Raw genomic sequence first — 22,746 nt, 5'->3', positions numbered from 1 at the left:
ACAGGAGAGTTTATCCCAGGCTCGAGAATCCTTGAAGGATTATCAGTGGGCTGCTCAGGGAGCAATAGGCTTCCTTCATAATGCTGAAGCCACCTTCTTATCAGCTCCTGGAGGATTTCTGGACTGTACTGAGGAGCAAAGACAGACCCAGCAGGCTCTAGAAGCTCTTGAAGATGGATTTCAGGCTCATATCTGCCACCTTGAGGAACTGGTGCCCCAGCAGCCCTGCATGTCGCGCCCAAAGATTGAGCAGCTCCACATTAATATCCTAAGTCAGTTGTTGGTGGGAAGAGCTATACTGGAGGCCCAGGCCCAGCTCAGGCTGCAGTCCCTGCAGAGGTAATGAATAGCTTTCTAGATGTGTTTCTGCTGTTCTGTTTTGCTTGTTTATGATTTTAAAAAAGAAAGAACCCTTAAAGACAAATTTCTCACAGGTGTGAAAAAAGACAAAAAAGTCACAGGAGCTGTCATGAAGACATACGGCAGCGTCTTTCTGGATTTGGAGCCAAGATTTCAGACTGTGCTGCAGTACAAGTGACTTCATATGACAAATGTGTTGCCCAACATGAAAGAGTTAAGGTAGGTTAGATTAGCAGTAATTTGCTAGTGTCTAGCAACTGTTTCGCTATTCCATTTGAACCTTGCATGTCCTTAATTTTGACAATAAACAACTCTTATATGTTTAGAGTCCCACATTTACCTCTAACTCTGAATGCTTTTAAGTGTTTGACCCATATATGGTACATAAAAGGAAATCTGCCTGATATAAATTTTAATTTGAACTTTTTAAAAATCTCTGCATGAAGCTTCTGATGGAGGATCTCCGCAGCCTTGCTGGGAAGATAGAAGATCTGAGAGCTGGATGTCCAATGCAGGGCTGTGGGGTTGGAAAGGGCAGCGAGCTTGGTGCTCTCTGGAGTCGCTGGGTATCATTACGACGTGGAGTCGGCCTCCTGATGGCACACACAGAACAGAGAGGAGAGGAATGGAGGGACATCACTACTACTGTGAGCTTTACTTAGCATAGAGGCTTTGAATGAATCAGACAAATGAATGAATACTAAATTGAAATAACTGTTTTAATATGAAACTTTAAATGTGTGTGAAGTTGCAGAACTGAGGGATTATTGCTAGACAAATGTATTGAGGATTAAATTCTATTTTCTTTAGATGGAGCAGTGTTGCAGCTTTTTGGCCAGTCTTCAGGCTGATGTTCCCGACTCCTCCACTGTGAGCTTCACTCAAGAGGAACCCCAGGAGCTTCTGGCCCAGGCTGAGATGCATCAGGCTGGGCTGGAACAAGAGCAGCAGGCTTTAGCCTCCCTGGAGCATCAACTGGAGCACGCTCTGAGTTTATCCAGTTCCCAAGATCCCATCAGTCCTGGGCCTGTTGGCAAAACACTGGTGAAGATCCAAGAGAATGTCAGGAGGTAGGATTTGTTTGATATTCATGTGGACAGTGATTATTCATTTATATCAGAGATGCCAAAATGAGCCTGTTCTCCACAGCTTGAAAGAGAGGAACCTGCTGGTGGTAGCTGCAGCTCAGGCAGAGGAGAAGGAGAGACAACAAGTTCAAGAGGAGATAGGAGAAGTGGAGCAACACATAGTTGCCATTCTTCCTGTGCTGGAAACCTGTTCGAATCTAAGAAAACAACAGGTCAGGCTCCTTTTTATGCTTTATAGTGAAAGTTTGGACATTTGACAATTTGTAGAAAAGCAGACACCGACTATTATGAAAGGAAAAAATATGACATTTTATATGGTTGGTGTCTGTTTATAAGTGATCCCAGCCCCAGTGAGAAACATAATCTGTGTGCATGTTTTTGTCAGTTGTAGCTACAGACCACGTGGAGCATCACTTATTAGATTTCAGACCTTAAGTGGTCTTTCAATGTGCTAATCAGTCTAAACTGTCTCATCTGTGAATACTTAGCAGTACAATAAATGCTCTATTGCCATCCCTCTGCTTTAAAGATAGATCATGTTAAACTTGTGAGGGGTTGTGAACTTACCTCAAACCTGTAACTGGATAACAAATACATTTAAGAGAAAAAACGAGTTTAGAGCTATGTTTTTACTGCCTTCTTTCAGTTTCTCTCTCTCTTCATTTTACCTGGTCTTCCCTCATTTTCTCTTGCATTTCCACACTTACAGGAGCTCAGAAAAGAATTGTCTTCCCAGAAGGCCAAACTAAAATATATCATGGACGGTGTACAGAGCCATTATGATGAGATTCCAGCTGATCTCGGCAAACGGATACAAGAAGTTCAACTGTCCCTACAGAGAGCTGAGGAGAAGGTAACAGACAACAGCGCTGAATCCATTCTCAATGACATACAGTATGATCTATCTTCCCGCCAAACCCTCTTTAATTACTGTGTGCATGTGTGTGTGTTATTGTTCTACAGGTCTTGGAGAGGAGCAGCCTGGTTCAGAAACTGGCTAGTCAAGTGGTGGAGTTGGTTTCTGGCCTGGAGAAAGTGAAAGCAATACTGGAGCAGAGAAGTACAACATTCAATGAGTCTCAAAATGTGCTCAAGGTGTGTGTGTATCTTTTGGCTTTTGTTTAGTTTGTGTCAGAGTCTGCGTGTTATCATATTTTTGATAATACTGTTTTTATATATGTTAAAACAAATGAGATTATTAGTGTCTAAATGATCACTTTACAGTAAAAAGGGGGTAACCAACTCTGCTCTCTTCTGACAACTGAATTGAATCAAACAGCTACTATGTCCTAAAAGCAATCCAGGATTACATTGTTGCCTCAAAGCCCTACATATACTGTTGATCCTCTGTTCTGCAGCATGTGTGGGATGAGCTGGATGCATGGCACAGCCGCCTGATGCTCCTAGAGAACGAGGTGCAGGATCTTGCGGAGGAGCAGCCAAATCAAGCCCATCTACTCATGGACCAACTCACACAGCCACTGCAGCTCTACCAAAACGCAGCGCAGATGGCCGAGCAACGCACTGCCTTCCTCAGCAAGGTCAGGCACACTATGTTGTATTTTTTTAAAGCCCACAGTAGGGTACTGAATGCACATCACAGGTCAACATGTCAAGGTGAAAAGAGGCTTCTGAAAGTCTGGTAAAGCAACTTCCAGCTTTGAAATATTTTGTTAATACTTTTTCCTCTGTCTCAGATCCCTGCCTGTCTCCAGGAGTTTGAAGATATTCTGTACAGTGCCATCTGCTGGTTGGATGAGGCCCAGTCATGGCTCAACACTCCCTGCTCATTCACAACAGCCAGAAGCCTCCAGAATCATGCAAAAGCCCTGCAGGTCAGAGACACGATGTAACTAGCAAAAAACGCATCAGATCATGTCCTTATTCTTTATTCTTTATTTAGATCCCACTTCCACAGAGCAGTCGCTTATCTTCCTGGGGTCTACAAAACATGAGCCACAATAAAACAAACAAAGATTGCATTCATCATTTAAATGAGAAAAAGCAAAACAAGCCAAATATAAAGATCAGAAAGTACGTGAAGTAATACAAACATAAAAACAAAAAGCAAAATTGTTAAGATAGAAACAAATGAAAAAAAACATATATGTAGGATTTATTGAGACATGATTCCGTTTTAGGCACAATATCCACAAGCTTTTTTACAGGTTTCATGTTAAAGATTAATCTAATTCTAAATCCTGAACTGCAGTTGGTTCTGGACGACTCTGTGAGGATCAGGGGCACCCTGCAGGACTTTAGATCAGTGCTGGCTGAGATCTCTGCTGTGTGTGACATCAGCACCCAGGAGGAGAGGCTGGACCAGAATGACCAACAAGTCCACACAATGCAACGCAACGTCCTAGAGCCACTGGAGCAGCTGCTGCAGGCTGTTGTGGTAAGAATTTTAAAAAGAGGACTTCCTGCAGACTGCAGACTTTCAGGTTGTTAGTTACCCCAAATGCTGGTGGCATTGCTGGAATGATTTTGTTGTTTTTTTCCCAAATTTTGGTTGCCAGAGAAGATTTTCCTTCTTTAACTAGATCTTAACACCTGCCTGAATGTCTGGGATCTTTCTGTGTGACTGGAGTTCTCCTCAGATTTATACAACACACATATACATACAGTATATGGACACTGGAAAGTGGCAGAAAACATGGGCAGAGAGAGATGTCATGCTACAAAATCAGAAATAAACCAGGGAAATTTTTGATATATGGCATACGTTCCACATAACGGGGCCAATTTAAGTCCCAGTCAGCTTTATTTAAACATAATGTAAAATCAAGAGATATGCAATCAATAACATCATGAAATTACATTCCTTTTGATCACCAAGACAGTTTTTTGGGCTGTTACATTCTCCTGCCTTATACAAATACAAATCAAGCCTCTGAAAAAGTAGCTGACAATGTCCTTTTCAGGTGGTGGAGGCCATGGAAGCTGAGCTAAAGATGATGGAGAAGAATGTCCCGAAGATCAGAACGATTTTATCCTCAATGGACAACTCCAGCATCACTCTGACGGAGCATCTCCAAAACCTGCAGGTGAAGCATTACGATAATTACTTATCAGTTTCATGCAAACACAAACAAACATGCAAATTAATTGAAAAGAAAAGAGAACATGCAAGCAGTGGTATAATAGTAAAATAGCTTTTCATATGTCAATCTTCAGTGTAAAATTAGCACAGATGTATGACGTATAACACTTAAAATATCTGCTGCATTCTCAGGTAGAAAGGTAACAATTTGCAGTTTTGTTGAGTTTTGGTCAACCGATTTAGATCCACCAAGCATTAGTGGTTCATTGTAAACTGTACCGTTTACTCACATGTTGTTTGTTTTTTTCAAAATCAATCCAAAGGTGATCCTGGCCAATGTGCAATCGATGCAGAGGACACTGGAGGAGTTGGAGAAATGCAAACCAGAGCTTCACCTCCCACAGGGAGCAATGGAGAACCTGGTGGTCTTCTCCAGAGCTAGACTGCTCCTGCAGCCGCTCGTAGAGCTGGAACAACTCACTCAGCAACAAACCTCGCTGCTGGAGGTATAACAAAGTCTGAATGCCACTGCACGTAGAAAAAACCGTGTTTGATCCATTACTGTAGAGGAGTTAATGATTGGACTGCTTGTAGCTGCAGTCCTTAATTTGTTGCTACAATCATATCATATCACATCATCCTAACCCTAACTGTGAATGAAAAGCAACAGGGAGTTAAACCCAAAGTTTGAATCTTTCTATAATGTTTCTTTTTTAATAAAACACTCCTGGTTGTTCTGTATCTCTGGTATTGGAAGTGGCCCTCGGCTTTGTTCCTCACAGCACAGTAGCGCCAATATTTGCAATATACTGCAGTACAACCTGGAATACATGTTTCTTCAACTTTTGTCGCCTTTTTCCTGTTTCTCTCTTTCAAAGAACAAGATTAAGGAGGAGGAGGAAACCAGTAAAGATCTTGGCGTCACCACAACCTCCAACCCTCCTGAAGACATTCAGCAGCCAGATGGATCCACACAAAGAAACTTCACCCAGGTAATAATATGATTAGTTAACATTCACCTTTAAACACCAACTAAAAACAATGCTAGTGTGATGTTTGATTTTAAGGCTTGGCAACTTCTTTGAATTAAACCAATTAAACGCCTTCTTTTATTATTTTGTGCTAACAATGAAGAGCAGTCTGCCACTTTTTAATCAAACTGTTTTGGGAAATAAAAATGATAGTCAACAAGTCCAGGTGTCTCACTGGTCACTGAATTTTGGAAGCTGTATTTTGAAAAGGAAATGTCAAGAAAAATTGATGAATTCTTCAAGGAAGCCCAGCTTGGTGACTATCATTTATTCCCTCTGTTCCCTTAAATAACATAATGTCTGTTCTGCTGTGCCTGTGCGGCAGGCTCAAGCAAATCCTCAAAACTGATCTGTTCTACATACTACTGGCAAACTGCATATTGTACGTCTTTGCATGCAGTTGAAAGTAATTTTTAACAATTATCTGGGCCCAGTCTAGCTTCGTTAGCTCAGTTTTTGGATGTGTGTAGAATCACATTGAGATTACTGAATGCTGCACACAACAATAAAAAAAAAAAAGTTAAGAAGATAAATAATCTTCCTCAAAAAGCAAATACTTGTTCTCTTAATTAATGTGTATACCTCTATTAGACTCTGTTAGTCACCAGGGATGTTCAAGCCTTTTTTTGTACTTAAAATGTACTTGAAATCACATTTGTCAGCTTTCAATTAAAAAAAAAACTTCATTGCTTGAAGAATACATAGAGGAATCATCATATTTTAGTTAATAGAGGAAAGAAAAGGGTCATTAGAAAGAAATTTTATTGTTCCATTTTCCTGCACAGTTTTAATCATATCATTCACCCTTATCACTAAAAGCAGGAGGATTTTGAGGTGTCTAATTCAGAGGAAGAAGAGGATGAGGAAGATGAGAGTTGTCACTCATCGTCCTCTGACACACTAACATGCAGTGTTCCAGAGGTAAATCTGATGAATATTTGCAGCTAAGGAGAGCATGTCTCTGGGTGCCTCTTTTCTTTTGGGTGTCACTACATTACTGAAAACCACTGAAGTTTTTACTTATTCAAGACCTCACAAATAGTCACACTATCAACTAGTAATTCTATGTGTTTTGGAATGAAACTCAAAACTTTAGAGGTTCTTTCTTTCATTTCACAGCTTCACTGAAATTTTGCTTCACCTATTAATTTTCAACTGTACTATCGCTTCTCTTTCCTGTGGTGCGGAGGATTTTAGCAGATCTTTGCAAACTGGACAGCATGCTGACATGACACTGTGCGAGGCAGGCAGTCCTTTTCCAATTTAGCGCTGTCAGAAGCAGCTGCTTGAAATATGTTGCTCCTCAGGACCCTGTCCTTTCATACACACACATCGTATGCATGCGTTCGTGCATACTTTTCATTTGCTTTTGTGTATTTTTTTGTGTATTTATACGACTCGTGTATTAGGACCCAGAGGACACGCTCAATGCTACAGACGTGCAAAGTGAAGATGCATCTGACATTAAGCCACTCGCTGATATTAAGGTAAGATATGTTTTCATTTGGGAGATGATATTTGTTTGATGAACAAACATTTCCTTCTGAAACTTAACCTTGAAATTATTTGGTATGTTTTGGTAAGTTTTTGATATTATTTTTTATTTCTTTATGCTTACTGTACATACTTAACTCCTCAAATTGATAAGTCATTTCTCTTGTGTCTTATTTTAATATAGAAACTAATAAATTTAAAGTAAAGTGATTAAAGATTTTAATATAAAATAAAATCTCTTGTCTTTTAGGCACTGGAGAGTCTGACGGGTCAGTTTTGTTCTGAAGTGGAGACGAGTTCAAGAAGTGCTGAAAGTTCCTCTGTTGAGGCTTGGCTTGATACCAAGTTTGGATCAGAAAATGTTGAAACTGGATTAAAAACAATGGAAAACAGAATAGATCCCAAAGCTGAATCTGGTGAAGTATCAAGACTCGAAACTGTGACAGAAACAACTGATCCGCTAATCACTACAGCTGCTTCACTGGACCAACACAGACCTCAAAATCATGAAACTATCGTCACTGAACCTCATGTACAGTCCCATCAGGCAGTGGAAGACACAAGACTCATTCCTGCAAGACCTATAACTCCGTTCACTGCCACAAGAGCGTCAGTTGAGTTCATAGAGGAGGAAGATGGAAATATGTCTTCGTCCACAGCTCCCCATCAAGGTCTGGTAAGTGGCTGAGGGAGAAAGGGAAAAGCTCTTTAAGTGAATTTTCCACAATAAAAAGCAATTTTTAAAAGCTTATTTCTTAAAGTATGATATCAATCAGTAAGTTATGTTCAACTTTGATATATGAATGAATTAATACATTTTTTATTTTTCGTGTCATACCATAAAAGGTATACTATGCAGGATTTTCCTAAAAAACAATGTATAGACTCATACAACAGTAATCCATCTCAATCATCACTTATGACTCACTAGAAGTGTGTGGCAGTGTATTTATCTACAGAGACTCTGCCCTCTGCCTGTATTTTCTTATTTTTCTATTATTTTTCTATGTTCACGACACTTCTGGGCGTCAACCTTTGGACAGTGAGTGTGTAGCCCCCAGCCAATAACAGCTCGCCGGGTGTGAGGTCAGGACTCGTAGCCTAGCGACCAGGTTACATCACTGTCTCCTTCTCTCTCCTCTGCTCCGCTCTGCTCTCTGTCTCTGTGTCATGGATGTATAAAGAGCTGCAGGTCTGTGTGTCTGCTTGACTGAGGACGGGGCTGAGCTATACATACGCAGAGCAGAGAGGCCAGAGCGGACAGGATGTAGCTCTGCATTCACACAAAAGTTTGAATGCTGTGTATTTACAAACAAAAACTAACAAATCCTGCATAGTATACCTTTAAGTGGTCCATTCCACATATAAATAACAATTTCCAGTGATTCATGTTCCAAAGAAAAACAACTCACTGCAGCAAACCTCATACTGTATGTAGTTTGGGGAAAAATATGTTTGTCACAAAAACAATACAAAAGCAGCCTATACCATTTTGTCACATTACTCACATTAAACATGAATGTCCATTTCACAAAGTGTTTTCATAATTTCAGCATCTTCCATAAGAAAGAATAATCTCTCTCTGTAGTTATCATACAAAATGCATTTCATTTTTTTACTTAATTTAACTCACATAACTGACAAAGCCAATCCTGTTCTTCAATACCAACAGAACGTTCTGTTTCCAAATGTAATGGTAAGATACCACATCCCAGCTGGGCACACAGAGATCTTTTCCTTTTAGTCAGATAAAATTTCAGCTCTAAACTCAGTTTTGATTAAACCATGTGTTATTAGTTTTGGACCATTTCAAACCACGTTAGCCCATTTCTCTTTAAATGGATGAAAAACAAAATCAGTAATCAAACCAATGTTAGCTTTTTCTTTTAAATGTACACTTCCTCACAACTTAATTTTTGAAATATAGTGTGCATAATCTCTGCCCAAGGACCACATGTCTGTGAATCCCACATGAGGATTTAAGAGGAATGATGCAGTTTGAGTCATGACTTCAGTGTTGGATTAATCAGTCTTCCACTGATTAAAACCCTCAAACTGAATTATATCTAATGTGATGTTTCTGGAGTGACACTCAAATAGTACACAGTAGCAACAGCAAGAAACTCTTATTTAATTTATTTGTTTGCTTTCATTTTACTTTTCAGGATACTCTTAGTGGGCTGACGGAGCAAAGTGAAGTCAGCACCAGTCATTTCAGTTTAGTAGAAGAATCCCAACATGCCCAGGACTCCTCAGAGGTGCCAATCAGGTAAAAAGTCTATTACTGGGAGTGGACGAGGCTTATACCTTGCATGAATATTGTGTGTTGCTGCAAGCATACATCTCCATGTGCTCCCTTGGGTCTCTAGATTGGCCGGACACAAAAAAGATGATGAGGAGCAGCAAAAGTGGAGTCGACTTCATACCCAGATTTCTCAAAAACTGACCACTCTGAAAAAGGTTCAGGAGGAGCATCAAACTTCACTCAGCTCAGAGGATGGAGGCAATGAAAAGGTGAATAAAATGAAAATAGTTTCTGATTAATTGATGATTAAGACAAGCTGATTGTGATTTTTTTTGTGAGACATAATGTGTGTGTGAATGGTGATATATACTGTATCACCACAGTATATATAGATGCAAAATGATTCCCATGCTACCAACTCCTCCATAACATCTGTTACCAGAGCAACCGTGGATTAAACCTGAATGCAGAAAGCAAAGGAGGAGAAAAAAGATTTTGTCATCTATATTGACACTCCTGTCACTTTAACAGTTCATAGTTCCACATGATTAGAGGGACCAATATCAAGAACCTTAAAAATGTATTATACTGTTGGTTGGAATTTGTATTTGTGCTTGCTGGTAAGTGATAAAGCTGCCACTAAAATATTTAGTTTTACAGGAAGCAAAATGAAACACCCAGCAAAATGTCTTTGCCCCAAAAGGAAAATGAATGACCACAGCAGTAGCTGTAACTCCTTGTATCATGTCCAGTTATTCCTTCAATGCTCTCCTACTTATGTTTTTACATCCATTCTTTTTTCTTTTGCCCACAATGACTTAAACTACGAATATCTATTTCGGTTTAGGTTCCAGAAAGAGAGCTGGTGTCGACAGGATCTGCCTCTGCTGTCCTCCAGCGGGTGCATGAGGCCATGGCCATGCTAAGACAAATAGTAAGTACAGAGCTAACATCCCAGCATACAAGTGTGTTCCTAATCAAAAGGACCCATCCATAAAGTGTTGACTGATTTAAATAATACCATGAGTTTGAGAAACAGTACCACACATTCACAAGACAAATGATCAGCTAATATTGACGTTCCTTGTTTAACAAGCTAATTTAAACAAAATGCTATGATTGTTTGTCTCACTAACTAGAAACAGGAAAATGTGTGGACAGTATGTATTTTATGTGTTTTATTATTGTTGGTGGAAACTGAAAGCTAGACTAGCTAAATCTGGTACAGTACATCAAATGGTAACATTTATGTTTAACACGGTACATGGTCCCAATAAATACATAAATACAAAATTAAATTACTTCAGCAGGAACTTTCTTCATCAATGTAGCAGTGAGAAGCAAATGAATAGCACCTGCTGCCAGATCCTTTCAAACTGTTATTTCATAATGCGTTAAAGTTGCTTTCAAAAAGAGCTGAGATGCTCCTAAATATCAGACTTTTAACCCTGGAAAACACTGTGTAAAGTGAGAGTGATGACTGTGTGTTATTTTACAGGCGAGGTCTGCAGATGGTTCACATCCAGATGTAAAGGAGGAGTTTTATGAGGCTGTACGGAGGGTCCTCCTCTGTCTGGATGCTTTGACTGACCTACTGCTGACTCCTGGAGGAGCTGGTGAAGATGACGCCCAGCTGAGGCTGCTACAGCAGGAGGTGACTGACCATAATGCAGCTCAAGCATGTAACAGTATATTTTGGTGGCTGTGCATAGTGTAAAATTCACTGTAATGTGTTTTAAAAAAGTCTTTTCTTTGGATGTACAGCTCATATTAATTTCTAAAAGCAGGGTTTTCTTTTTGCTGTTGTTTAGTGTGTATCAAGTGAGCTGGTGACTCTGGCTGGTCTGCTAAGAAATGTGGAGTCAGACACCAGGCCTGCGCTTTTGGGGGAAGAACCAGACGCTCTCCTCTGTTTGACCTCAGTCCAGCAATGTCTACAAACTGTCCAGCTGGTCTTCACCTCATCCCAGAATCAGCTCATTGAACATCTGGGCCTCAAAAACCAACATCAGGTTGGAAATACGACTCATTCACAAACCTCTATGTATTCCAGGAGGACATTATATTAATTCTATTATATAGTCCAAAAACAGTTGGTTCTGTAAGACAGTGAAGATGCAGATGAAATCCTTGTGATTAAACTATGTGTCACTAAAATGTCAACTTGTAAGGAAGGATGTTCAAGGGCTGTATAATTTTTCTAAACCTATAAAAGTAATTCAAAAAGACAATCTACAATGTCTGTTTCTCACCTAGGAGCTCTTCTCTAACCAGCCGTGTATTTTGGACGAGTTTGAACTGGGACAGAGTGATATGTTTCCCACTCTAAAGGAAGCTCCCAGTTTGGAGGTAACTAATGTGTGACTGTGTTTTTGTGTATGTTTTCATGTACTGGTATCAAGGATTTTATAAATATGTGTCAAGGAATTATAAGTAACTCATACAATGAAGTTCTGTCATCAAAAAACAAAACGCCATACCTGTTACATTACAATTTCAGATTTTAATGACACCTGGAGAGTGATGAATTTTTGTTACCATGTTCTGTTGTTTTCCTAAGAGGATGAGAATGTTTTTTTAACCTAAACAATACCAGCTAAAGTGTGACTCCAACTACACCCTTAGCAGAAACGAAACCCGCAATTTACTGTAGTCCTAATTCAAAAAAAGGAGCAATACATACAAGATCTGTGTTTCAAAAGTAGTGATATTCTCCTCAAACTTTGTGTTTCTCCTGTATCTCTCAGCAGTGTGTGCTGGGCAGACATCTGAGAGAGAAACCAGGGGAAAAAGCCAAGCTACAGCAAGCTTCCCAGTCCTTGCTTCAGGGGATAACTCGCCTCCTGGAACTGGGTGAAGAATGCATAACAGAAGGGCAGAAAAGCCGGGTTCACAACCGCAGCCAACTTCAGGCCGTTCTCTGCAGACACAAGGTATCTCGCTGTGCTTTCAGAAAATTCCTCAACAGGCAAGAAAAACTCAGATTTAAGTCAGGCACTTTCCTAAGAGTGTGTTAGAAGCCTCTTTCTTGCTCCTGTTGCTGTGTTTCTCAGGCCTACTTTGTAATTATTTCACTTCATTTCTGTCTTAAATCTGGTCTCTTGGTGATCCAGAAGCTCCTGCAGGTCCTCGGGTCTCAGTTGGCTTTTGTGCAGCATCTATTCCAACGTGAGCCAGAAGCACTCAAGTGTCAAGAGGATGAGCGGGTACAGCTGGAAGTCAGGGCCAAAGCTTTGCAGCAACAGGCTCTGGAACAGGAAGTGGCTTCTCAAAGGAGGCTCCAGGTTTGTAGTTTGCATTTTCACTGAAGGTCATATAAATTCATACATACACGAATGCGTATTCTGTTTTGGAATATCTGAGAAAATATCTATTGGGATGTTTGTGTCCACAAATCAAATGTTAAAACTACTGTGTGGGTCTATGTGGGATCTCCAGGAGTGGATCCGGTGGGAGGATAGTTGTGTTGGACTGGGCAGGATGCTGGATGAGCTTGAAGCCTTCATCAGCAGCGGGGAACCACAGGGAGAAGATGATGAGGAGGTTGTAGTACAGCACAGACTGGATGCTTGCCAGGTAAACTCTGTCACACTGCACACAAATGTGTTCTCTTATTTTGTCATCCTTATTTTCTTTTCTCACTTCCTCTCTCAATCTCTTTTTTACTTACTCCATCTCCTCGAATTTATTTGCACTCTTGTTACTTCAGTACACTCATATAACCTATACTTTAAAGGCCTTTTCTTCTGTTACTCGACTTCCTTTTTGCATTTTAATGTTGCAAAAATTTGCAATTTAATACTGTTTTTGCAACCAGTATGCAGAAATTAAAAGAGGCATTTTGAGATAAATGGCTTTTTGAAATTTACTGTATGTCAGCCTGCTTCCTCTGCTCATATTTCTCCTTGTGATTTCCTACATTTCCCTGCATGTGTCCCAAAAGCCTTCAGAGAACATGAGTTTCATCAGTAGCTGAGCAGCACAATCATAATAGCATTAGTCGCAGTTGGAGGAAGCAGGAGAGTTTTTCCAGCTGAAAAACAGCAGCTGTGACACTTTTTCAAAACTCGACATACTGTTGCTATTGAGTCATTTGTGTAGTAATTGGTATCTCTGCCTCTTCTATGATTAGGTTTATTTTGAACATTTGAGTGAAGTAATTGCCCTAACTTTGATTTCATTGCTGATGTTTTAAATACTGTGCTTAAAAAACACCTGCAATCAAACTGAATTGTTGTTACACTGGAAACATCTCAGTGTTTTGTTAGTTGTTTTTTTTTTAATTTGAAGGTGCCATTAGCCAGTTTTAGTGTTGAAGTGTTTTGGTGCAGATTTCTTTTGGGAAAGATTGAGAAGGATGATTGACAGGTATATATTGTCTCAACAAGTAAGAAGACCACACTGAGGACCCTGCTAGTGGGTGCTGTGCTTCAGCCTTCAGAGGATGACAGATTATTGATGTCCTGGTCATGAATCCATCTCTAGACATCAGAGAATCTTATGTTCTTTTAGCCTCTTGTAAACTCCTTTCTTTTCTTTGATAGTATTTATAGTTCTCTCAGATGGCATTGGATGAGACAAAGACGTGTGTGTGTGTGTGTGTGTCAAGAGACAAAAAGAGCTGTTGCCATAGCAGTGGATGAGTCTGCTTGAGTGGCAGGAATAAATTATAGGTCAGGGTGATACATTTCTTCTTTTCTCCTATTTTTTTATTATTTACACATAATTCACTTCGTCGCCTTCTCACTTTTTCTGTCATCCCCCTGCCACATTTATGTGACATTTTAAACAGCCTTTTTAACCCACCATCTTCTCCACAGTACATCACAGTTGGTCCAGTCTGTCTTTTCAAAATGTTAGCATGGACGCTGCCTGCCAAAAGAGTCTCACTGAGTTTGACACAAATTCAACACAAGCTCTGTTGATTCCCCTTTTTTTACCAAGCAAACCCTGGTCCAGCTGGATGAGAGCAGAGCTGCTGTAGGACTGCTGCTGGATCAGGGGAATATGATGCAGACAGAGCCAGTGTTTGCTGCCTCAGTCAGCCAGGCAGGAGGCGCTCTGGAGCTGCGATGGCGGAGTGCCTACAGACGGACGGAGCAAGAGATTCAACGCTGCAGAGATGTCCAGGACAGCAGGGCCAGGTGGGACAGGTATCAAGCATACCAACTTCATTATATAACAAAAGCCAGATAATAACCTTCTTTAGAGGATTTTATTGTCTACCAATTGGGGGCCAAACAGTTTTAATTATTGCCTGAATCATTTTAACAAATGTTATTGTCAGGAACAACTATGTCAGTAATCCTACTTATGGATAGGGAGTAAAAATACCATTCCAACTTTTCTCTTTACTCCAGAATAAGTTATTAAAGGGGATAAAACAACTATGCAAACACTTGATCCCAGAGTTCCTAATATGTGTCTTACTTGGAGGCTGAGATGAAAACATGTATTGAGTCGCCACAGCTCTAGTATTACCTGAAGACCTCATTTGATTTGTTATAATTGCAGAGCTCATCAGTGTTTTTTAGTCTTGCATGAAAGGTTTGTTGCTTTTTACAGTTTTTTTCTCTTCCCTCACCTGGGTGGAGAATTATGAAGGCTGCAGTGGAAATTATTAAGAGCTTTGTTTTGTATTTTGAGTGAAAATTCTGGAGGCGCGTCTAATTATTTAGCACTGAGGCTCATTTTTAGAAAGAGCAACTTTATGAATCCAAATCCATTAGGAATGACATGTCAAATGTCACATCTGGAGGTATTTGGTAATTATACTTTTCCACAGGGCCAATACAGACTTTTTGGGGATACTACTGTGCTACAGTACCATTCGAAAGTTTGGACACACTTTCTATATATTCTCTGGATTTATTTAGTAAATTTAATTGAAATGCAGTGCTACATGAAAGAGACATGGGGCATAAAGTCCTAAATTTAATGAGATCTGTGGGTTATACTAGTCCCAGATCAATGAGGCTGAAATCAGCCTTGTGACAGATAAGACTTGCCTTTCTCTGTTGCTCACTCACTCTTAATATGGTTATATCACGTGTACTTTGCTGGCACATCTAGGACATCAGAACAAATAAAACATATCCATTTATCAGTATTGGACTCATGCCTCAGTCCATACCTCACTCTGTCAGAATGAGCAGTCGCATTCTGCCTCACTGGATGAGATATCATGTAAGCCTTGTCCTCCCCACAGATTCCAGACAGACTTTGCCTCGGTCAGTGATTGGCTGGTTGGTGCCAACAAACACCTGAAGACTTGGTCGGAACTGGCCAACACCTCTGACCTGAACCAGGAGTGTGTTCACAGTAGTCTGATCAAGCTGCTGGTAAGGCTTTCCTCTCTGCACAGCACATTTCTATATCACAAACACTGAATGATTATTCTAAATAAGGCCTCTCAGAGAACAAAAAAACATGCTTTCTTAGCTTGTTACTGTAGGTTTATAGTATGTAGTCCCAGCTACTATGTTAAAGCAGAGAGAAATATAATCTGTCTGAAAAAAAGCAGCAACAGATTATTTTTCAGTTAGATTTCAGTTCTAGTGCCATGTTTACTATATATTATGTTTAACATTTTGACTATAACAATACTGCTAACCAGCTCTCCTGTCTTTATTAGCTGTTGTATTTTGATAAACCACAAGAAAATGACACAGCCGGACCAGAGACCCAGGCTCCTTGTTTGTCTAGCTCTATTCTGGCCGTGGCTAGCTTGCCAGTGTGCAGGAATTTTTGGTTCTTTAACAACTATTAACACGCAATAAAAAATCAGAGCATGGAGAGAATTTTAGACAAGGAGACACTGAGCTGCATTTAAAGTCAACTGTCCAAAACCTTAAACTACCAACATGTGGTTGTTTGTGGTGTTTTTAGTGTTTTTGATGTGACATTTGTGGAATATAGTTGTTCAGTTTGATTAAATCCGAGACGATCATTTGTCTGAAGTATTCTTACAATATAATAGTATTTCAGAAAAGCTTGATGATTATCGTGATAATACAGTTTACTGTAATATTTTTTGGCCACAATAATCGTAGCATGATGATTTGATACTGGCATATTCCGAGTCTGGAATAACCAAATTTGGTGCATGAGCACTGATGGCCACAGTGACTAAAATGACAAAACACTTGACACACTCAACACTCATGTTAGAGAGGGTTCAGGATTTAAATGTTGAAAACATTTAAACAAAGTTGTTATGGACTTGATGCTGAAATTAAACTCAACCAGCAGTTCAAAATTTATAAATCTCATGATAGACATGTTTTCTGACAGTTGTTAATCTTGTTCCCCAGGATTTCTCCATAGAGATGGAAGCCATGTCGGTCCAGCGGGCGGCTGTATCAAAGGATGCCACTCAGCTGCGCCACCTGAGGGAAGCTGATTGCCCGAGGCTGAGAGCTCAGCTCGCCCAGCTGGAGGTCAGCTGGAGCCAGCTGACCTCTGACCTGTCGAAGATACAAGACCGGCTGCAGCAGGTATATACAGGTTTTATGTTCATCTTCATGGACAAGTACTGCACATGACAGTCACAAAAATACTATTAATGCACTGTAATGACTAGTACATGATGCAATGATCAAGATGATTTCTAGCCTTAAATTTTGGACCACATGTCCTATAAATTTTGAACATCACTACTTTCCTGTCCTGCAGTGAATGAAAGTGTAATTTCTCAAATTCCATGTAAGTGCTGCTGGTTTTCAAAATAATTCGGCACTGAGAAATCTCCCTCGGTGAAGGGAGTGAAAATTTAACCCCGTTTAAATCAGTTTTGAGTTGATTGAAGATAGAGAATTTGGGAGGATCTTAAGAGGACCACTTAATTTTCCTCACCATTTATCACCAGTGAATAGAAACAGATATTCTATATTACAGTAATTAGGTTTGGCATGTGGTTCTTTTTGATGTCTTACACTTTGATGTCTTACACTACCCATAAGTCAAACTGTAATAGCAAAAGTGTATGATGTTTATGAACAGATTTTTTATGACAACTACTTAGCTGGACAAATACAATCAAATAAAAAAAGCAGTGAAGTAAGAAAAAGTACAAGAATTAATGTAATATTCTTGTGTCCATTAGCATCTGCTGTCTGCGTGGCCACCGGTGCAGCTGCTATCTGACCTGGAGGACTGGCTGAAGAAACTGGAGGCCCGACTGAGCCGGGAGAAAGAAACAGTCGTCAAGGCCAAAAATGCTGCTCAGATCACAGAGAGCCAGCAGCACTACCAGGCATGCATATCTCAAATATCCACTCTGACTTTTACCTGTTTATCTTTTTCATGAGCAGTCAATACTTCTATTTTAAATTGACATTACCCATTTACCAAAATTAGCTAAATTTGATTGATATTCAGTGAATAAACATCTAAGAATGTCAGATTTCTTCACCCTTGAACGATACTATTGTGTTCCAGCATCCTCTCCCCATTACAAATTTAATATTTTCTGCAGTTTCATTATGTAAATGCCATGCAATACAAACACTTCTAACGATTTACAGCGATGAAGAACAGTAAGGAGATAAAAACAAAACAAATTCTTTAGAACAGAGGAACCTCCATCATTCTGTTGACTGGTGCCATCTAGAAACTTCTTTTTTATGTGGGTGTTTGTGTTGATTTCTCAGGAGTTGAAGGCAGGCATGGTCAGTGGGCAGCTGCTCCTCGATTTCCTGTCCCAGTCTGGGCCTCGGGTGGTGGGAGCAGATGCTCTCTGCTCCAAACGCACGGTGTTTGCAGAACAACTTGGTGCCCTCAGACTGCAGTGGTTCCACCTGCATAGAGAGCTGGACAGCCAGGTTTGTTTTTCAGCAACTCAAATGCAACAAATAGACTGCCAGTACACTTAGATCGAGCTAGAAAAGTAGTTTTATGCAAACAGATATGTGTTTTTTCTGTCTGGACAGTGCTAACAAGCTAATATGTGAAATATGTGATATAGACAGTGAAAGACAGCTGATTTAAGAAAGAAAATCCGTACAGTAGAGTGTTCAGTGTTTCTTTCCATACAAACGAATAAAATAATCCAAATTAAGTCTTTTTCTTATTAAGCTCTTGGGTTTTGTAATTTTATGGTAGTTTATTGTTTGAATATGCTTGTATATTTTGTATTGGCACAAATATTGGCTAAAAGTTTACTGGCCATCAAAAATCCATTTCAGTCAAACCGTAAATACAATTCCATTTATGCCAATAACAATGGAAAAGCTTGCATGACTCTCCAAATGCACTAAGGCAATATAACTTTCCAATTCTGATTTTTACATTTTTATTTCACTCATAAATCAACCACTGTTTGGCTTTTTCCCCCTCAGATTTATGGAGCTGAACAGATTCATCACACTTGTGCAGCCAAAGAGAGACAGTTGCAGCGTCTTAATAAAACTATAGAGCAGCAGAAAAAGCAGCTGAATCAGTGGAAACAGCCCACCAGTCAAACTCTGGCTCATAAGGCTCTGCTGGAGTGGGAGGTACAGTAACAGGATGCAAGTACTGTAGGTGTGTGTTTGTACTGTATCCTCTCCTGCTGTCGTCAGATCTGACACTGCTCTGTTTCTCTTCTAGGCTGTTGCGGGGAGAGTGAAGGAGGTGGCTGCAGCTTTGCAGGACTTGAAAGCCACATGTGTGCATGTTGAAAAGGAAGAGGAGCACGCATGTGATGTCACCTTCTCTGGCCAGGCAGAGAGCCTTAGCCATGCTTGTCAGGATCTTAGTAAACAGGTAAAGATAAATGTGTTACTGCGATCAGAGATGTGAGAAAATAGTGAATTAAAGATGCCTTTTAAGATAAATTACAAACATGGCTCCTTAATTGTTAGATCATGAAAATCCAAAATCATCCACCTGCCTCTCCAGTAGATCACATGATAATCACCTCATGCTTGTATACAGTAGCAATTATATACAAATACAGTATATAGCATAACATTAAAGCTACTCATTTATTCATATTTAAGCTTATTTGTGACCATGGGAAACATGTACACAAAATTGTAGGGCTGCAACTAACAATTCTTTTACTTATCGATTAATCAGCCAGTTATTAGCTTGATTAATTGACTCATTGTTTTGTCTATAAAATGTCAGAAAATAGTGAAAAATGCCCAAGGTGATTTCATTAAATGTCTTGTTTTGGCTGAATATCTTGTTCTTATTGTTTTAGACTGTTGATCAGTTTTCTCTCATGTATGACACATAAAAGCTTCAAATCCTCACATTTGAAAAGCTACAACCAGAAAATGTTTGGCATTTTTCCTTTTAAAAATGACTAAAACCACTATTGGATCATCAAAATAGTTGGCAATTAATTTTCTGTTGATTAACAAATTGATTAATTGACAATAGTTGCAGCTGCACAAAACTGAAAACAAATGAAAAGTATTATACCATTATTATGTTTTGGATGTGTAAAGCTAAAATCCAATTAAATAACCTTCAATGCAACAAAAGATAGATAATATGTCATTGGTAAAATGTATGTTTCTCCGTGCCATTACAAACCACTAATATCCTCTTACTTACCTATCATGTAGCATAATGCACAATATTAATTAATCAGCTATATTAATAAGGTATACCTGCATGATTTTGTTGCCAGTATTCTTATAACTTAATATTAAAGCAAACCAACAAGACAGTGCATTTCTTTAACAAAATAAACGTGTCCTCAGATATTGAAGAATATTTCTGACTGTCAGAGGATGCTGCGTTACCAGTCTTCATCTTGTTGTCCTGTGTGGTAATTTGCAGATGGAAGCTTTGAGACCAGCTCTACATCAGACTATGGAGGAGTGGGGTTGTTTTGAGAGAAATCTGAGAGAGGTTTCTCTACACACCACTAGGGTGCGCTGTTCTCTGCAGCATCACCAAGCTCCTTTGCTCTCACTGAAGCAGACACAGGCATACATGGACCTCCTTCAGGTGAGCAGAGGCCATCACATCATGTACACGCACACATAAAGACTTACAGATGGCGTCACGATGCTGCGTTACTTATAACACAATAATTCTCTAATTAATTGAAGTAATTTAAAAGATTGTGCCACTTCAACCCTTCAAGAAAGGTGAGTCAAAGTCTGGAGGGCTTAATGGCTTTTAAGTTGCAAGTCAGAGAAACCAAAAAGAGTTTTTTTTGTAATCCTGCACCCTGAAACAGCCAGTCGGAGCTGTATGAAGTTAAAAGCCCCTTCATCTAGTTGACAGACTTGGTTAACGTGTGTGTGCTTATAGATGTCAAAGCCTGAGTTTTGTCAGTCTCTGTACTTAGGTTTTTTGTAAGTAAATGTACCTCCAAAGTGAAAATATGAAAGGTGTTTTTCTCTGCACAGCAACACCAGGAGAAGGCTAGACGAGGGGAAGAGCTTTGGGTGGCTGTGGACAAATCCTACCAGAGTCTCATGAAGACTCTTGATCATGGAAGAGCACAGTCACTGCGTGATCAAATGGAAGGAGAGCAAAAACGGTCAGTGACATATTCAATAGTGCAAACTCACATTCAAAGCAACAAAAAAAAAACAGGTTGGTTTGCAAAACTGTGATTCACATATATAACAATTTCAACAGATGTTACAAGCTATTATATGATAGCTCATAATGCCATGTCTGATACATTTTATCTCCTCATGAACTTTGGGGTACATGTACACCAAAATGTAACTGTATTATTATTAAAAACACCAAAATATGATTACGACAGTGCCACTATGCTTTTATTTATAGTAGAGTTGTCAAGTCCAGCCAATTTTATTTGTATAGCACCTTTCGTACACAATGGTAGTTCAAGGTTCTTATCATCAGCATAAAAGTAATTGATCATCATGATGAAATAATCATTTTACACCAAAGTTTAAAAATACAGAAATTAACAACAATTAAAAATTATGCTGCTGAATTCTGGGTACAGTTAGAAAACAGCTACCAGATGACCTGAGGGATCTAGTTGGACTGTAGTCAGTGAGCAGGTCAGTAATATACCAGGGAGCCAAACCACTGAGTGCTTCATAGACTATTAGCAGAATTTTGAAGTTGATTCTGTGCTGTACTGGGTGAAGAGATTTACATTGCAGATTTACATTACACACTTATGTACACACTTAAGTTTTCAGTCACACAAACCTTCTTCAGAGCAGGCAACATGCCAAACACACACACACACAGAAAATAACTTGTTCAGAAGTGAATATAAAATCATGACAAGAGCTTAATCAGGCAATTGTTTGTAGTAATTCTTAGTTTCATAAGTGAATGGAAGGGTGAGCTAATATAAGTTGTGGTTGTGTCAGGTGGAAGGACATGCTGCAGAAGATTAAGGATGAACACAAGAAGACTGGAGAGACACTTTCCCTCTGGCAGGAGTACACACGCCTCTCTGATAACTGCTCCCTTCACCTGCAACACCTGTGGCATCAGTGGGAGGAGCTGCTGAGTTCCTTGCTTTCACCGCAACAGGACACACAGGCCATGGTTCACTCAGTGCAGGTAGGTTTCAAGCAAACACACTTGATAGCAGAAAGTGGTTCGCTTAGTCCTGATGCAGTGCCAACACGGAAATGTAATTGAAATGTATTTTAAAATGAAATTAAGTAATTCAGCTATACATCAATGAAATGGTAGAGAACTTTGTGTGTGCAGGGAAAAGAACTTTAAAATTATATGCAGCAAAAGAGGAGGGTGGGCTCTCTCTATCTCGCATTGGCTGGTATCACCGGGTTTGCCAAAATGAATTTTCCTCAAGAAAACGTCCCTTCTTGAGTTAAAATTGAGCAGCAATTGAAACACCCTCCTCCCTGGAGGCCTTCCTGACTCAACAAGGTAGACCAGTTCTGTTTCAAAACCCTGTGTTGGCCTTCACTCAAGAAACATGGAGGGTGGTCCATCAAATACTAAGGCCCAATCTGTATGCCACACCAAGAGCCTCTGTATGGTACAACAAGAAGCTATTAATAGACAAGAAATCTCTCATTTTGGGAAAGATTGTTGAACTCAGGCATGTAGATTCTTGATGACCTTGTGGAGGATGGAGGAGTTGGATCTTAAAAATAAACATAATCTGCCTCCCTCAGACTTTTGGAGATTCTTACAAATTAGACATTGTATACTTTTTGATAACCAAAATTAAACTTGTGGTATCACTGGAATTCAGGAGCTCTTCCTAAAAAGGAAACATCTATAGTTTGAGGCACCAAAATTTTACAACTACATTAGAGGCACTGAGTCTCCACGGTTGGCAGGGTTAAAAATTGGTTGGGAAAAAGATAACAGTCAAAGGATCCCAGATGACACTTGGAAGAGCTTCTTGGCATACTTATTCACATGAAGCGCAATCTCAGCTAATACTTTATAAAATAATTAGTAGAAGTTACTGGAAATTGGTAAAATTAAAAAACTAACTACTAAACTAAAAACTAAAAAAAGACAAACTGTTTGGTGGTTGTATGTGTCTGTCAAAAATATCGATAAAAA

The 22,746-nt window shown here is 39.5% G+C and overlaps 1 protein-coding gene across 1 annotated transcript in view; it reads left to right on the top strand.

The window, feature by feature from the left end:
- The window catches only part of LOC121882242 (nesprin-2), a 75,033-nt gene that overhangs the window by 22,735 nt on the left and 29,552 nt on the right, over nucleotides 1-22,746 (top strand). Inside the window, exons 27-61 of the mRNA XM_042390327.1 lie at nucleotides 5-339; nucleotides 435-579; nucleotides 807-1,007; nucleotides 1,171-1,430; nucleotides 1,510-1,660; nucleotides 2,158-2,301; nucleotides 2,412-2,543; nucleotides 2,807-2,989; nucleotides 3,146-3,283; nucleotides 3,661-3,846; nucleotides 4,373-4,495; nucleotides 4,815-4,997; nucleotides 5,370-5,483; nucleotides 6,342-6,443; nucleotides 6,932-7,009; nucleotides 7,267-7,692; nucleotides 9,182-9,285; nucleotides 9,386-9,530; nucleotides 10,109-10,195; nucleotides 10,760-10,915; nucleotides 11,073-11,273; nucleotides 11,518-11,610; nucleotides 12,009-12,194; nucleotides 12,375-12,545; nucleotides 12,700-12,837; nucleotides 14,206-14,414; nucleotides 15,470-15,602; nucleotides 16,575-16,757; nucleotides 17,366-17,515; nucleotides 17,913-18,083; nucleotides 18,600-18,755; nucleotides 18,850-19,005; nucleotides 20,035-20,205; nucleotides 20,613-20,746; nucleotides 21,567-21,762. Of these exons, the coding sequence (XP_042246261.1) occupies nucleotides 5-339; nucleotides 435-579; nucleotides 807-1,007; nucleotides 1,171-1,430; nucleotides 1,510-1,660; nucleotides 2,158-2,301; nucleotides 2,412-2,543; nucleotides 2,807-2,989; nucleotides 3,146-3,283; nucleotides 3,661-3,846; nucleotides 4,373-4,495; nucleotides 4,815-4,997; nucleotides 5,370-5,483; nucleotides 6,342-6,443; nucleotides 6,932-7,009; nucleotides 7,267-7,692; nucleotides 9,182-9,285; nucleotides 9,386-9,530; nucleotides 10,109-10,195; nucleotides 10,760-10,915; nucleotides 11,073-11,273; nucleotides 11,518-11,610; nucleotides 12,009-12,194; nucleotides 12,375-12,545; nucleotides 12,700-12,837; nucleotides 14,206-14,414; nucleotides 15,470-15,602; nucleotides 16,575-16,757; nucleotides 17,366-17,515; nucleotides 17,913-18,083; nucleotides 18,600-18,755; nucleotides 18,850-19,005; nucleotides 20,035-20,205; nucleotides 20,613-20,746; nucleotides 21,567-21,762 (5,841 nt within the window). The remainder of the gene's footprint in view (nucleotides 1-4; nucleotides 340-434; nucleotides 580-806; nucleotides 1,008-1,170; nucleotides 1,431-1,509; nucleotides 1,661-2,157; nucleotides 2,302-2,411; nucleotides 2,544-2,806; nucleotides 2,990-3,145; nucleotides 3,284-3,660; nucleotides 3,847-4,372; nucleotides 4,496-4,814; nucleotides 4,998-5,369; nucleotides 5,484-6,341; nucleotides 6,444-6,931; nucleotides 7,010-7,266; nucleotides 7,693-9,181; nucleotides 9,286-9,385; nucleotides 9,531-10,108; nucleotides 10,196-10,759; nucleotides 10,916-11,072; nucleotides 11,274-11,517; nucleotides 11,611-12,008; nucleotides 12,195-12,374; nucleotides 12,546-12,699; nucleotides 12,838-14,205; nucleotides 14,415-15,469; nucleotides 15,603-16,574; nucleotides 16,758-17,365; nucleotides 17,516-17,912; nucleotides 18,084-18,599; nucleotides 18,756-18,849; nucleotides 19,006-20,034; nucleotides 20,206-20,612; nucleotides 20,747-21,566; nucleotides 21,763-22,746) is intronic.

The sequence above is a fragment of the Thunnus maccoyii genome, chromosome 17 (genome assembly GCF_910596095.1).
Source record: "Thunnus maccoyii chromosome 17, fThuMac1.1, whole genome shotgun sequence".
Classification (NCBI taxonomy): domain Eukaryota; kingdom Metazoa; phylum Chordata; class Actinopteri; order Scombriformes; family Scombridae; genus Thunnus; species Thunnus maccoyii.
Note: the sequence above shows the minus strand (reverse complement) of the source record. Positions and strands in the feature narration are given on the sequence as shown.